Genomic DNA, 16,267 nt, shown 5'->3' on the forward strand with positions numbered 1-16,267 from the left:
TTTTAAAATTATAAAATAACAAAACCAAACTGAAAACAGTGGTTGGATTTTTTTTTTTTTCTTTTTTGACTTCATTATCTCAAAAATACAAAGTTTGGTTCATATTAGGGCTGCCATAAGATTACATTTTTTAATTGTGATTAATCTCAGAATTTCTGTAGTTAATCACGATTAATTACACTCTTTTCTTGCATTTAAAAATGCCACTATTTTGCATTTTTAACTGTTTTTGTGTCACTTCAGATTTTTCTACTGTCTTAAACTAAGGGTATTTGACCTCCTGTCACTGTTAATTTTGGCAGCTATTTTTAGTTTTAGTCTTAGTTTTAGTCTTTGAATGAAATGCATTTTAGTTTTAGTCACATTTTAGTAATTTCCATCCTTTTTAGTTTTAGTCGATGAAAACTCAAAACATTTTAGTCTAGTTTTAGTCCATAAAAGTCCTCACATTTTAGTCTACTTTTAGTCCAGACATTTATTTTCTTGCCTAAATTTGACACTAAACCATGGTAATGTGATCTATACACCCTTTCAAACCTGGGGTCCCTGCTTTCTACAGCTGAGAGGCAGAATAGCTACAGCTGCATTGTTTTTTGACAGATTTACCCACAGTGGAGAAATATCATGGATTTTGAAGATCCGACGAAAACGCCATTACATTTTAGTCTAGTTTAAGTCAAAAATGAAAATTATTGAAATTATTTTGTTAGTTTTAGTCATAACAGATCTATTTTTGTTAGTCTTTGTCTAGTTTTTGTCATGGGAAAAAGGCTGTCGAACATTTTTAGTCATAGTTTTAGTCAACGAAATTAACACTACTCCCTGTTGGGCTACAGACCTACTTTTGAAGGTAGATCGAAGATTTAAACATGAACTTAAGGAGCTTGCTATCATGTTCAGATTTTGTCAATAAAAACGATTATAATTGATGTGTACTTTTCCAAGTGGGTCCTGGGGAGTTCAGCTTTTCTTAGATACTAGTACGGGGGGCCTTAAGGACAAAAAGGTTGGGAATACTGGCCCAGGGTGCCACACTCTGAAGGTGGTCCACTGTGAGCCCTGGACATTTTGAATGAAGCCCCAAGTATAAAACAATCACCAGACTGTCTCCTCTCTCAGCTCTGCTTGACTCAGACTCTCCTGGAACAAGAGGTTTGGTGTTCTTCATGATAAAAGATGTGTGTATATATCAGCATCAGCTAAAATGTGGTTGGAAATATCGACATTTAAGATATCCTGCATCACTAAATAGAATTATATTAAAGTTAATAATTCTGGTATGCTGATTACAATTTCTTAAACAAAAAAAAAAATATTGAGGAATTATTTTTGGCCCATATCACCCAGCCCTGGCTCTGATTTAAAAAAGCTTTGAATGAGTGCTGTGCATCTTTTTAATAAGCTACATTATAAAGCAACATTACTGTAGTTTCCTGCCTCTTATCATAGAAGCATCTACAGCTGAGCCCAACAACAAAGCATCCAGATTTTCATCAATAAAACCTGCTTCTTTTTCTTCTATTTAACTGTAAAATAAAACAAGCAGATTCACATGAACGCAGCTCAGCTCTAAGCACAAAAATGCTTTATTCCAGGGTTGTTTCAGCTCTAAGCCTCCATCTCTTGTTCCCCCTCTAAAGACCCCTAAAAATCAAAATTTCTTCTCCTGTCCTCGTTGTGATCACCTGCATTTCCACCCGTAACAGCCCAACATTGAGTGTCCCCGGCCAAATGTGTACAAACAATGACGAGATGAAGACAAAGCCTGTGCCTCACATACACCAATGCCAGGAGCACTTTTTTTTTTTCTTTCTCCACAATGAACCGCGCGGAGCTCAAATATCACAATGTGCAGCGAGAAGAGAGAGAGAGCAAAAAGCACGAACAGAAACAACGTGCGTGTGATTATTACAGGAGAGAACCGTGCAGGCCGAGACAATGTGCTCTTGTCGAGTGCGTAAAGCTCACAGACGCACATCTGGATCACACGCCTCTGGGCAGCTGGGCAACACACGCATATACACACATACACACAAACACGCATGCATGAGCACAAATCCACGCAGAAGCATCTTGGATAGGCGAGTGTTCCCCCATTGATTTATACTAATTATGCACACTGGCTCTTTTCGCTGCGCCGTAGTGTAACAGTATTAATAGTAATAGTAGAGGCACTGTTGACGCCTTCACTGACGCACCGGATTTTCCATTAACTCTGGGCAAGCCATGAAAGGCAGGGCACATAAACGGAGAAATTATGACATGAAGCGACAGGAACGTGCACTGTATTTCTGACTGATCCAAAACTTAGTCGTAGACCAGCAGCAGTGAATGGGTGCCGCATCCATTGTGCAGGAGGCGTATTGGCAGGGTGCGCTGCTGAGGCTGGCACTCAGCGCGGATACATGACAATAGAACTTGAGTAGAAAAATCATAAATCAAAGTTTGACTATCATGCAGCCAATTTCACCTGAGTGCATCGTATATTTCCACGGAGGACGCCTTGTTAGTGCTTCAACAGACACGCATGCTCTTCACAACCACTCTGTTTCCACGCGTAATCACACACACAGCCTCTTTACCTTCATCTCTTCGTTTATTTCCCTCTTCACCGGGTGAGCTGGTTTTCGGCTTCTTTTATTTTCCGGAGGTCTGCCCTCTTTTTCCATCTCTGCCATGTTTTCTCTGTGATACTTCTGTCAATATTTGCGGTGAGGAGGGGGTTGAGAGAGAGAGGCAGCTGTTTACAGTCGCCAGACGGCGGATGTCTTGCAGCTTTTCAGCGGCCCGAGTGACGCTGGTGATGCCGCCGAGGGCTCGCGGTGCCCGGCTAAGTCAGCCATCTTCTGCCCGTATCTTTCACGGTCCGTGCACCAGTGGTGAGCCGCCTCTGTGAGTCAAAGGAGAGGTTGAGTGAGGGGAAAAAACGAGACAGGGGGAGGGGCGTGCGCTGAAACATTATATGACGCGTTGATGATCAGAGGTAGGCTATTTCTTCTCGCTTTCCCAGGGAGTGCAATCAGAGCAGTCACATCCACTTAGCGCTGCTTCCTCATGCCGACCATCTGAAGCAGCAAACAGGTGCCCACACAATCACCCAGAAACGCTTTTGTTCTTCAGGGGAGTCTAACAGCCTACTGATGACGGGAGAATGTGCATTTAGCTTTTACTGACTTTTCTGCTTCTGTCGCCGAGTGCTCTCTCAAGTTTGGAAGTTCCACTGCCTGAAGTTGTGAAGACTGTGTTAGGGCTGGGCAGCACACCACATTTATTATTGCTATATTTTCAATCAATGAATTGTATTAAACTGTATCCCAGGGGTTCTTAACCACATTTGAACAAGGGCCAGCTTTTCCTTGGTACCAGATTATCAAATAAAACAAAATACATAGACATTTTGTTCTAATTAAATTTGTCATTTTTAGCCCCTAAAAACGAGCCTATGCCATAACCAGCCACAAGGGGGCGATTGAGATATTTTAGCTGAATATTTCCAAGATACCCTGACTGCAGTGTGCAGATCGGCTCAATGCCGCTCAACGTCAGCATTTCATTGGCTGAGTTGGAGCTCAACGTCGGCATGCTATTGGCTGAATCCAGCATTTGACTCCACCCACGAGTTAGCAGTATTTAGAAAGGTATTTACTGATTTGGAGTTTATGTAGATGAGTGGGAGAGAAATTTAGATGTTTTTTAGCTAACTAGGAGTTATTATTTAAAGGAGTAGGGAAGAGGCGGGGAGAGACAGAAACAAGGTTTCAGCTGTGTGTTGATGAGGGGAGGGAGGAGACGCTTTTTTATGAAAGACAGTCATGCCATCGACCTGTCTTTTGAACTGGAAGAGGCTGATGGCGACGATACTTCCTCCTCATCATCATCTGACAATGAGAGCGAAGCTCAGGAACGTTGAGCGCATTGAGATGGGTGGAGTCAAACATTGGACCCACCCCGAACGTTGAGCACCGCCCGAACTGCACACTGCAGTCAGGGGCTTCTCAATATTTCTGAGGATTTTATGTTCTCCATCACCAAGTTTAATGCTAATAAGTAGCTTCCTGACTGGTCTTTAGTTTTGATTCTCAGGCTTTAAAACACCTAAAATCAAAAGAAAACAATTGTAATTAAGATGGGACGAGTAGGTTTGTCTCTATCATGCATCATATTTGCTGATAATAGCTAACAGGTGGATTTCTGTAAAACGGATCAAATTGTAAATCCAATCTGGACCATGTTTTTCTAAATTAGATTTAACCCTCTGGGACACTTGTGCACATTTTATGCGCTTTTCATTTTTCGATAATTTTGCTGAGTTCATGCATTAGGCAGGAATTTTGGTAAGATTGTCTCTTTTTGTTTTCGTTCTACTTTGATGGAGCTCATTTTTTCAGCTACATCTGACCTAAATATGGATATCAAATAATTTGAATTTTTTATGATTTTAACCCTTTAAAATGTTTTCAGATGGAAAAAATGGAAAATATGAAGTATTTTCAATATACTACATGCAAAGTAGATTTTTTTTGTTTTGGATTATTACAGCCTGTGATATGTCAATGATTAGCAGTGACATTGATTTCCATGCATTTTTTTTTTTTTTTTTTTGCAGAGATAAATACTCCCACTTGGGACCTTTAGCGCATAAAAGGTGCTCTTCATATTGTCGCTATTAAAAAAATTATGCATTTACATTTTATCCTGCTTTCATGGAGCTCTTTTTATTCAGCTACATCCAACCTGAATGTCCAATCAGAGCACAGATGGCTCAGTGGTCAGGTGGCGCCCATGTGTGCAGGCAGGAGGGGGCTTGGGTCAGCCTGTGGCTTCTTTCCTACGTGTCTCCCCCACTCTCTCTCATCCCTGTTTCCAACTTTATCCACAGTCCTTCTCTCAAATTAAAAGCATAAGAAGCCCAAAATCTTTTTTTTTTTTTAATAAAAAAGTGTAACAAGTCCCTCTGAACAAACACAAGTTCTATGAAAATTTTTCAAAAACCAAGGCTCAATCCTAAATCATCCTTTTCTCTACCACTTAGCCCTACCCCTTGTTCTCAGGTGTCCCTTTGACCTTTGAAACAGAGTTACAAGGGAAGTGGTGAAATCTGGAAAATATTTGTTTGACTCTAATCCTCCATTCAAACAAGAACTGGGATAGCCCACACAGCCCAACTGGTTTGTGTAAGGGATGGCATGGCATTGAGCCCAAGAGTAGCACACTACATTTTTAAGTCTTGTTTAGAGCAGTTTCAAATGTTAACAATAGATTGCTATCTATTGACTGTTCTGAGCTGCTTTCAAAGCCAAGCTGCATATCGACTGATGGTTTTTGCAGGTGCAGGCAGGTGCTCCTCACTGATTGGTTGACTGCTTCTGTTAAGCTGCACATCAATCAAGCACTTCAGCTAGTAGCATGGGTGGGTGGCACTAAAGCAATCAGAGCAAGTGAACGGGAAATTTGGAAGCACCTCTTTTCTCATAGCAATGCCACAGAATGACAGGACATACCAAATCTGACATAAGTAGTGCCTGTAAAAAGTATTCACCCCCTTGGATGTTTCCCCTTTTATTGATTTTATACATCAGTCATGGTCAATGTAATTTTACTTTATGACCCCCCAGAAAAAAAAACAAAAACTGTTAAATGTCAAAGTGAAAGATTTTTGCAAAGAAATGCCAATCAAATAAAAAGTAATTAGATGGCATAAGTAAATGGACAAATATTCACCAGTTTCAGGTCAGAATTTAATAGATGCACCTTTGGCTGCAATCACAGCACTGAGTCTGTGTGGATAGGTCTGAATCAGGCTTGCATATCTGGACACTACAATTTTACTCTATTCTTCTTTGAAAAACTGCTCAAGCTCTGTCAGATTGCACAGGGAGTGGGAGTGAATAGCCCTTTTCAAGTCCAGCCACAAATTCTCCACTGGATTGAGGTCTGGGCTTTGACTCAGCCGCTCCAGAACATTCAGCTTGTTGTCTTTGAACCATTTCTGTCTATGTTTTGGGTCATCGTCTTGCTGGAAAATAGATCTTTTCCCAAGCTGTAGTTCTTCTGAAGAATGAACAGGATAGTCCTCCAAGATTTTCCTCTATTTTGTCGCATTAATTTCAACCTCTCCCTTTACAAGCCTTCCAAGGCTGGCTGCTGAGAAGCATCCCCACAGCATGATGTTGCGACCACCATGCTTCACAGTGGGGATGGTGTGTTTGTGGGGATGTGCAGTGTTTAGTGCCTGCCAAACATGGCATCTTGTCTGATGGCCAAAAAGAACCATAGAGTCTCCCACATGCCTTCTGGCAAACTCTCGTCCGGATTTCATATGAATGTCCTTCGACTGTGGCTTTGTCTTTGCCACTCCCATAATTCTTTGACTGGTGAAGAACCCAGCCAACAGTTGTTTTATGTAGAGTCCCTCCCATCTCAGCTGCTGAAGCTTGTAACTCCTTCAGAGTAGTCATAGGTGTCTTGGTGGCCTCTCTCACTAGTCTCCTTCTTGCACGGTCACTCAGTTTGTGAGGACGGCCTGATCTAGGCAGATCTACACATGTGCCATATTCCTTCTATTTCTTGATGATTGATTTCACTGAACTCTTGGGGATGTTCTGTGCCTTGCAAGTTTTTTGTATCCATCCCCTGTCTCATACTTTTCAGTAACCTTTTCTCTGAGTTGCTCGGAGTGTTCTTTTGTCTTCATGGTGTAATGGCTGCCAGGAATACCGATTAGCTAGTAGCTGCACCTTCCAGATACAGGTGTCTTTTTATATCACTCTTTTACCTCGCTTTTTTGTTTAAATGGAATTACTTTGTAGAAACAAGTTTTCACTTTGACATTAAGGGGTTGTCTTTATTATTATGTTTTGTAAAAAAAAATCAAATTAAATGGATCATGATTGATTTATAAAATCAATGAAAGGATAAAAAACATCAACAGGGGTGAACACTTTTTATAGGCACTGTAAATACCAAATTACCAGTCAATACATGCTGATAACCTCTCACAGGCTGTTATAAATGCGTTCAGGAGAACATCAACATTCAAGCTCGACACATTAACATGCCTCAAAATCAGGTTTAACTTATAAAAAATACAAATATATGCTACAGCATTCACTGTCGGTACAATGTAGAAAGCAAGTTGATGCAATCTGAAAAATAGCCTAAAACAAACCCATCACTGCAGTGAGAAAAATACTCTTACTAGGCCAATGGAAACTTTATTAGGTGTGTTGTTTTAAAACATCCTGCCTGAAATAAAGATTCAATTTGCCCTCAAGTGTTACTTTTCCTCCATCAGATTTTCCCTCAGGTGACAATGTGCACAGCAATAATAAAGCCTTCAGGTGCCTCACTTTTCATTTGCATACATTTTTCCTAATTAAATGTGAGCAAGGATCCCACAGCTTTTTCTTTTGACTTGTACATGACACTAAGAAAACTGGGGACAAACGTGCAAATAAATAAATTAGATGTGTAGACCAGATTAAAAGCCACGCAGTCTCAAACTTTAAGCCAGGCAGTGTTTAATTGGTGTTTATACCAACAACAGCTAACACACATCTGGGAGCTCAATAAGAAATAACTGTCATTTAGATTTTCTTCTTTGACAGTGAAAGGTTATAAGACCAACGAGCACCTGACAGCTGAATGCCTTCACGAGCTTTACAACTGGGTTAAAAAGGGTTAAAAAGAAGGGCTGGGGTGTTTTTTGTTGTAATGCGATTTTTAAAAATGTTAAAAGCAAATGATGAACATGAGGCCCAATGACTTCCCAGTGACCTTTAACCAATGATTCACCCTTAAGGCAGATCAGACATTTGTGTGCTGTTTGATTAAAACCCCTTACCATGAAGACCATGGATGTTAACCTTTAACCTGCATGTAAATCTATGTATGTGCATGCATGTGATATCTGATGGTAGAAAGATATTAAGTTTGATGAGTTCAAAACGTGATGTTGCATTATACTTTTTATATGGATGGCCATTTTGTTGCTCTTCTGTATGTATATGTTTTTTTATACTTTGAGAGAAGCTGATTTTTTAAATGTATTTTTTAAAATATTTTGGGTTTTTTTTTATTTTATTTTTTGATTTTATGTATTATTTTGGGGTTTTTTGTTTACTTTATTTGAATGTATTTTATTTATTTATTTATTTATTTATTTTTGCTTTGGCCATGTTTGTGTGTTTGTTAATGTTGTGTTGTGTGTTAATGTGTATGACCTTATGTGTGTTGGACCCCAGGAAGAATTGCTAATGCTCCTTCTAGTGCTACTGGGGATCCGATAAAGAAAGAAAGGAAAGAAAGAAAACCTCCAAAATTGAATCAGTGCATCCTCCAGTCAGAGTTGACATTTGCACAAAGTTTGAAGAAAATCCCTCAAAGCATTCTTGAGATATGTTCGCAAGCAAGGAGTGAACAGGACACCAAATGACCATGACCTTTGACCCATGGCCTCCAAAATCTGGTTGTTTTATCCCAGTGTTCATTTTGACAGCTATTTTGAATTTTACTCTTAGTCTTTTGATTACGTCTTATAGTTTTAGTCAAATTTTAGTTATTTCTACCCAAACAATGACGTTTAGTTCAGTCTAGTTTTAGTCAACAGAACTCAAAAACATTTTAGTCTAGTTTTAGTCCATAAAAAGTCCTCACTTTTTAAGCTTTACTTTAAGTCCAAGCATTTATTCTCTTGCCTAAATCTGGAACCAAATCATGGTGATGTGTTTTTGACAGTTTTACCCACAGTGGAGAAATATCACGGATTTTGAATGTCCAGTGAAAACTATTTTACATTTTAGTCCCATTTTAGTAATTTTGACGAAAACTAAACTTACTTTTTATCAGTTTTATTCGTCAAATATCTATTTTTGTTAGTCTTTGTCTAGTTTTTGCCATTGAAAAAGTCTGTCTATGAACATTTTTAGCCATATTTTAGTTGACAAAATTAACAGTTGTTTATCCTTGAGTCAGATAGGACATGTGTAGTAACTCTGTGGAAAATCCTTCAAAGTGTTCTTGAGATATCGTGTTCCCAACAATAGGCCAGACGGACATGCGTACGGATGTACTTATAGCTGCCCTGAAGGACAACTGTTGGCATTAATGCCTCTGGCCTCAGCTACTGCCAGCACAGAGGCATACAAATGGAATGGTTACATAACAGACACACAAAATATGCTCCAAAATAATGGCTTTGCAGTGCGGTAATGGGACAGATTCAGCAAAAAGCTATTTTGTAAATGGGCTGTCTTTCTTATATGGAATACGGATTCATAGTACAGATTTTTCTGTCCAATCCATTCAAGTGAGCTGCATCAGGGTTCTGGTGAAGTCATGCTGGTTGATTGTCAGGGTATAATCAACACTTTATGGAACAGAGAAATTCAATTTGCCTAAACAATGCTGTGAAAATGGTCTATACATGTAGAAAGTACATATCTACATACAGAATGATGATAATTCATGCTTCTTGGACGCTCTCATCTTTGAAATGAGATGCTGCTGCAGCACTGTGTAGCAGATCAACTCAGAGTACACTGACTTTGTTTTCTCAACACTTCCATTAAATTCAATATGCATTTTAAGGTCCGTGTTTTGTCATGTTTGCTAGAGTTGAAGACATTATGTTTCAGATTTTCCATCAGTCCATCCAGTCCACTTTTTACAGTGTGGTATCTCAAGAATGCTTTTAGGGATTTTCTTCAAACTTTGTACAAATATCTACTCTGCCTCCAGGATGAGCTGATTATATTTTGGAGGTCTGTGGTCAAAGTTTAAAGATCAAGGTAATTGGGCCTTATGTTTATTTGCTTGCTTGTGAACGAGACATTTCAAAAATCAATTTTGAAAAAGAATTTTCTTCAAACTTTGTACAAATGTCCACTCTGATTCAAAACTGAACTAAACAGAGTTTAGAGATCATAGGTCAAAGATCTCTGACTCTCGGATTTCAAGAATGCATTGATGGATTTTTGTCAAAGTTTACACAAACACTTGAACTTGAGGCTTAAATGGTTATTTTGGAGGTCAAAGGTCACTGCAATCTTAGCTATTGTGAGGCCACAGGGACTTTGATACTGTAGATTTTTATGAGCCTTTTAAAAACAGATGTACCCCTGCCTTTTATAGTTACGGTTTTACTTCATAACAGAACAAGCCTTTTGTATCCACCACTGTACTTTCACTGCCCAAACATTTTATACCATGCAGGAGCATTTCACTACCATGCAGTTGTGCTAGTTTGTAAAGCCCTGCATGATCAGGTGCCTGGGTACTTCTTTAACCTGCTCCGTCCTCACACCATCAGCAGACCCCTCAGGTCCTCTGACTAAACCGTTTTGTTGTCCCCGTCTCAAACCTGCCCACAGAGTTGGCTAGGCCTCTGAAAACCCAGTGAATTGTCCCTCCCTATTGTGATGTATTTATAATATTGATGCATGTGTGTTCGATCAGTAGAATGTGTGATTGCATCCTGGCTACTGTATTTTGGATCTGAAAAGAGTGTCAAGCTATTATTGGGTTCTAATGTTCAAGTTATTTATTGATGCCACTTTTTAACTCATTTTCATGACTGTTTCTGTCCATTTTTTCCAAATCTGTTCCCCCACTGAACCTATTTTTGCCTCTATTAACAAATGTTTCCCCTTACTGAATTCCCTTACTTAAATGGCCCATTTTTGCCACTGTTAGCACATTTGTGCTACTTTTTAACTGCTTTTCACCATTTTTTTACCAATTTTTGTCCATTTTTTGTCTTTTGTAGACCACATTTGTCACTTTTATCATGCTTTTTGCCTCTAATAATGTACTCTTTTCCAATTCTTACCCATTGTTGGACCTCTTTAACCACTTTTCCGCCACTTATTTCCGCCTATTTTTGCCTCTTTTAATCCACTTTGCCCATTTTCCACCTTTATTTGCTATTATTCTTTTTTCCCCCTTAATGTTTAGTTGACATGCCCCTCCACATTATTACCATTACAAATAAAAAAGGTAATTTTGTTTTCAGAAAAGGTGTTTACATTTTGAAAATGCTTTATTGCACTCCAGCATAAATGTTGCTTTGATAATAGTGTTTAATATTCAGGTTCAATATTTTAAAAAAAGTTATCACAGCTTAACTTTACAATGGACTGTGATTGTGCTGACCTCCATGGGCCCCCCACTTTTTGCTGGGCCCCAGAAAGCTCTCCCCTTTGACTGACTAGAAAAAAAGGTGATTACCTCTGAAGTTGTGGCCCAGATTCTTTTTGACAAATTAAAATAAAAGCAGCACTTTTTAAATTTGCGCTGTGAAAGTTGCTAATTTAATAATTTTACCTTTCTTATTATGCCTCATATGCACATATCTCAACATGTACTTACAAGCATATCCATTCAGATGTATATATGCACAGAGCTCTTTCAAAATGTTCAGTAAAAATGCTCTGACAGTGATCACAGGGCATTTTATCTCACACAAGCTGCTGATAAAAGATAAACTCATTATTGGCACATGAAGCAGATTTAGACCCCTTAAATAAATGTTTTTGCTCTTGGCGTGGATTTACCTGTCCATGCTGTGTGCTGTCCTCTTACTTCCATTGGAATAACAATGAGTTGGCAGGTGGAAAGCCACAGAGAGTGCTGGGGGATGCTGCTCATGGCATTGTGACACCCATTTGAGCCGGAAAATCAGCGGGGGAACAGGAGCTGTGAACCGTGATGGAGGGTCAGGGTGAGACGACTTGTGTGTTACAGTGTTGCTCTCTTCATGCTTTCCAAACCAGCAGCTCGCCTTCTTTAATCCGTCCCTCCAGCTACAGCAGTTTGGTTTAGTTGGTTGTAACACTTGGGATGGAACCCTTACAGTCAAAACTCTTTGGATAAGTAGTTTTCATAGAATATTAATTTCTCGTTGAATGATTTGATGGCAGTTCATTTTGTGCAATTTAAATTAATTAAACTCCTCAAAATATTTTTCCAGATGTTACTGCATAATACTGAAAACATGAACGGATAACTTTAGTCATTTCATCACATGCACACATTGATTGACTGATTGAGAATTATGTCATCATTGAGTACACAATACATATATGAGGAGTACTGACCTTCTACATGTTAACTGAGGGTTAACTAGGAGTTAATTCCTTGTTTGTTTCCTCGTTAGCATGCTGTACTATCCTAATTTCTGAGTAACCACCAGATAATGACTCATTCTCACCCTGGTTCCTCTGGTTACTCATTTGTTATCTAGTAACTATGCTGGTTTATGCGTGGTTTAATAAGCAGATTCATTCCCTGTTAACTAGCAGTTAGTTAAGCCAGCTCTACATACGTCTGCATTGGTGTGGCCATGTTGCTTTGCAATAGTCTGCCCACAAAACTACTTGGCTGTCCCTGAAACCAAGCTGAAACCAAGTGTATCATGTTGGAGCTGATACATATTGATCAGAAGTTGATTATACAAAGTTACTGTAAAGAATAAGAGAGGAGGCATTGGAGAAAATGGACTATACGGCAGAGCAAGGGAATTTGATCCATTCCTCTGTGACAACCATAACTTATATTCAACCAAAATAATAACCAGTCTTAGCAAAACAATGAAAAATAATTTGATTAATCTATCAATTCATGCTGTAGTATATTCTTTTTCAATATGTAAATCCTGTTTCTTAAAAAAAAATTTTTAAAAAAGGGTCCTTTTTTGGTGATTATGTGGATTGGTACACTGATATAAACCATCAGGACACGTACAGTTCAGTCTTCATGGCTGAGCTGATGTGTACAAAAGTCAGGATGCCAGAAGATAAGGTAGGATGAACTGAAATAACTCTACGGAAATTTTTAAAAATGCAAAAAAAATGGTGAAGATGCCGAAAATTGGCAAAGAAGTGGCAAAAAGTTTGTGGAAAAAGTTATGAAAATAGCTAAAGAGTGGCAGAAGTTGGTTAAAAGAGGGAAAAATTGGATAAAAGCTGCAAAAATGGGCTACAAAAGGCAGAACGGAGCAAAATTGGGCAGATAGAATGGTGAAAAGTGGTTAAAAAGTAGCAACAATGAGGCAAATATTGGCAAAAAAAAAGCAAAAAGTTGCAATAGTGGGCATCATAATTAGTGAAAAGGGGGTAAAAAAAGAAGAGAAAATAGACCAAAGGTGGGAAGAATTGGTAAAAAGAGGCAACAATGGTTTGAAAGTTTGACATAAATATAAATATGGGTGAAAACAATGATGAAAAATGATCTAAAAGTGAAAAAGTAATAAGAGCATCAGAACCCAATAATAGTTTTACACACTTTACAGCTCTAAATGAGTAAACTGCCAGCCAAGGACACTAGCACCAGTGCTACTAATCCTTTACATACAGTAATATCATCAATAAATCATAATTTAGAAAGGGTCCATTTGCTCGTTTTTTCAGTGCCCAGCCAATTCTGTGGGCGGGCTGGTCACAGGGCTTAAGCCCCCAATGTTTTCTCAACAGTTCTGAATATCATAGATTGGTAAAAAGAGTATTACTGATGAGTGTTGTGATAGATAAATGCAAAAAATCACTTTAAACAAATGGACCCCATTGATCACAACATGAAAACTGTTGTAAAAGTCAAACTGGCGAAATCAAACCATTTTTAAAACTGTCAACATCGGTGACACAATGCAATGTAAAACCTACTATTCAACATTATACCAGATCATCAACTTTTTCTGCCTTCTCGTGAATAAATCTCAATCTAAACATTTTCCTTTTTCTGTTCTCTTTCCAAACTAACAATTATGAACTCATAAACAAATTCCTTCTACCTATGTTAGATAAATCTAAGATTATAAACAGCTTCTGCCCTTTTGTGGGAGGCAGGAGTGAACATTATTGATCTCAACATGTTGGTATATAGTTTCAGCAAGAGAACGCTCACAAATAAATACCATACAATTTCAATAGAGATGGTCACAGTTTAGTTTAATGTTTTGTCTTCAAAGATATCTGTCTTTTTTAAATTATGTAATGAACAACAGATAGGAAATAATTAAACTAGCATATGTTGATGTGAAATTTGGTCAACAACTGCAGTTCGAGAGGAGAGGAAGACAAAAGAGGTTAATTAAACAACCTAGTTTTAAAGTCTTGTGTTTATATATGTGGCTGTTTTATATTTTACTCTTTAATTTGACCTGTGATAATAAATTGATTTAATTAAAGGATTAACTCTCATTACAAACCTATATTATTAATGTTTGTAATCTATCTTACTTTATGGTGTACTTTTAAAACTGCACTTGCTGTTTTCCTTTTTGTATTTGCTCGAGCCATAAAAATGTTCAAAATATTTCAGTAAAGAAATTTTTAAAAGAATCACTCCTATGCTTCAATTCATGTTTACAAGGAGCAGGAGAAACAAAAATCTTATTCTGACAGTCTTTTAATCAAACACAAGTGAACAATGTCTGTGCCAAAATACGCTTATTTAAAAACCATCAGGAATAGAATAAAAAAAAAACACTGGCTGCCAGTTTTATAAAGTTTAATCTTATTTATTCTTTCTTTATCAGTTTCCTGAAACCAAAATATCTTCATGCAGCTGTAATTTGTTCACAGTTTGTTCCTCGTGGTGATTGTCTTTAGTGTAGGCCTATGAATTGTCCCAGATTTCCACAGTAACTAGATATTTGTGTGTGCTATTTGAGCTTTTTTACTTAATCGGCCATAGTTACACCTAAAAATCTGACAGTTCAATATAACTTTTTTCAAGTGAAAATTTTACATCATTTTTTGATCAGTAAAACTAAATGTTGCTTGTCCAAATCTAAGGATAATCTGTTTTCAGCCCTTGTTTTAGTGTGACCATTTCATTTCCTTTGCTTGCAGCAAAAGTTTTTCAGTCTTTTCCTTTAAAACAACCCAAACTGCACAAAACTTTGCAAAATTTACTATGATGTGTTTTTTAATTCATTGATTTATGGGGGTGCAATAATTTTAAGAATATTTGAGTCTAAGACTAACCTCCTCATCTCTGCCACAGATTAAAACTGAATATGTTTTTATGTTTGTCTGCTTTTTGGAAAAGTGCACTGAAAGTGACTGAAGTGAAATGTTAGAAGTAAGCCTTCCATGGACGAGCTTCTGGTATGGGAAGATTTATTCATAGATGGATATTATGCATGTATGGATAGTACTTTTTCACTGATAAAATATTTAAGTATATAAATAATATAGAGAAACCACACTGTAATCAAGAAAATACATTAAATTGCACTTGTTCTCATTATTATTACATATGTTTATGTGCTATTTGCGTATATTATACATGAATTATATTAAATGCATTTTTAATCATCATTATATTAGTTCATAGATCTTTTAAATCAATAAAAAAATAATATGTGATATGAAGATAGTATGGAACATTGTATTGACTTTAATACTTGTACAATTGTATTCTTTAATTTGCTTATCCTTCTGCACCATAAGTTGCATTAGTTGTACCACAATGTTAAAACTAACCTCGCAGTGAGAAGTTTTTAGTCTACCTAACCCTAGCTATTAAGCAACAACATATTTTTAAATCAGTGCTATATTAAATACAATATAGTTATTAGAGTAATGTAAGGTTGGATTAGATACTTCTACATATGTCTGAGTAACTGAAACACAAGTGCTAAAAATAAAAAATCAAGAAAAAAACTGTAATGCCATAACAATACACTTCCCCAAGAAATCTCTGCCAAAACCAATTCAAAACTGAATTTAAAACAAATAGCAGGTGATGGCCTGCTGGTGTTGTGGTTAGATAACTAAAAACACATTCCACTTAACAACGTTAAACACCATTAAAGGTCTACTATGTTAGTTTGTGCCCCGCTCACCCAACTAGAATCTGAATGTTCCCTGGAAATGCTATTTGGATGTTTTTAGACATTTTTGATGCTTTCACAGCTGCGGACAGTATGACAGTGTGTGCTAGCTCTGTCTTTTTTGCTGAGTGAAGCAATGGAAATATTTTTTAAAAAGTCTAAATGACTGCCTGTCATGTTATATTAGAGCTGAACGTGTTGACAAAGAACAGAATCATAAATCTGCTTTTCTAGCTGAGATTGACTGAAATGCCCTCCATCATTTTCTCACTTTCATTATTTAAAAATACGTTGACGCATGCATATTTTAATTTTTTTTTTTTTTGGAACATTTTGAACTTCTATTGCTGAATTGGGCGTTTTCTAGGAGGAGAGCGTCGGGTTTTGACGTCAGACGTCATAACGTTTTCCAACGTAACGTATGACGCTTTT

The 16,267-nt window shown here is 37.5% G+C and overlaps 1 protein-coding gene across 1 annotated transcript in view; it reads right to left on the minus strand.

Moving 5' to 3' along the window:
- sobpa (sine oculis binding protein homolog (Drosophila) a) overlaps positions 1-2,678 on the minus strand; it is a 96,865-nt gene extending 94,187 nt beyond the window's left edge. The window contains exon 1 of the mRNA XM_041813384.1: positions 2,583-2,678. Coding sequence (XP_041669318.1) covers positions 2,583-2,678 — 96 coding nt within the window. The remainder of the gene's footprint in view (positions 1-2,582) is intronic.
- Positions 2,679-16,267: the final 13,589 nt, after the last annotated feature.

The sequence above is a fragment of the Cheilinus undulatus genome, linkage group 18 (assembly GCF_018320785.1).
Source record: "Cheilinus undulatus linkage group 18, ASM1832078v1, whole genome shotgun sequence".
In the NCBI taxonomy this organism is placed as follows: domain Eukaryota; kingdom Metazoa; phylum Chordata; class Actinopteri; order Labriformes; family Labridae; genus Cheilinus; species Cheilinus undulatus.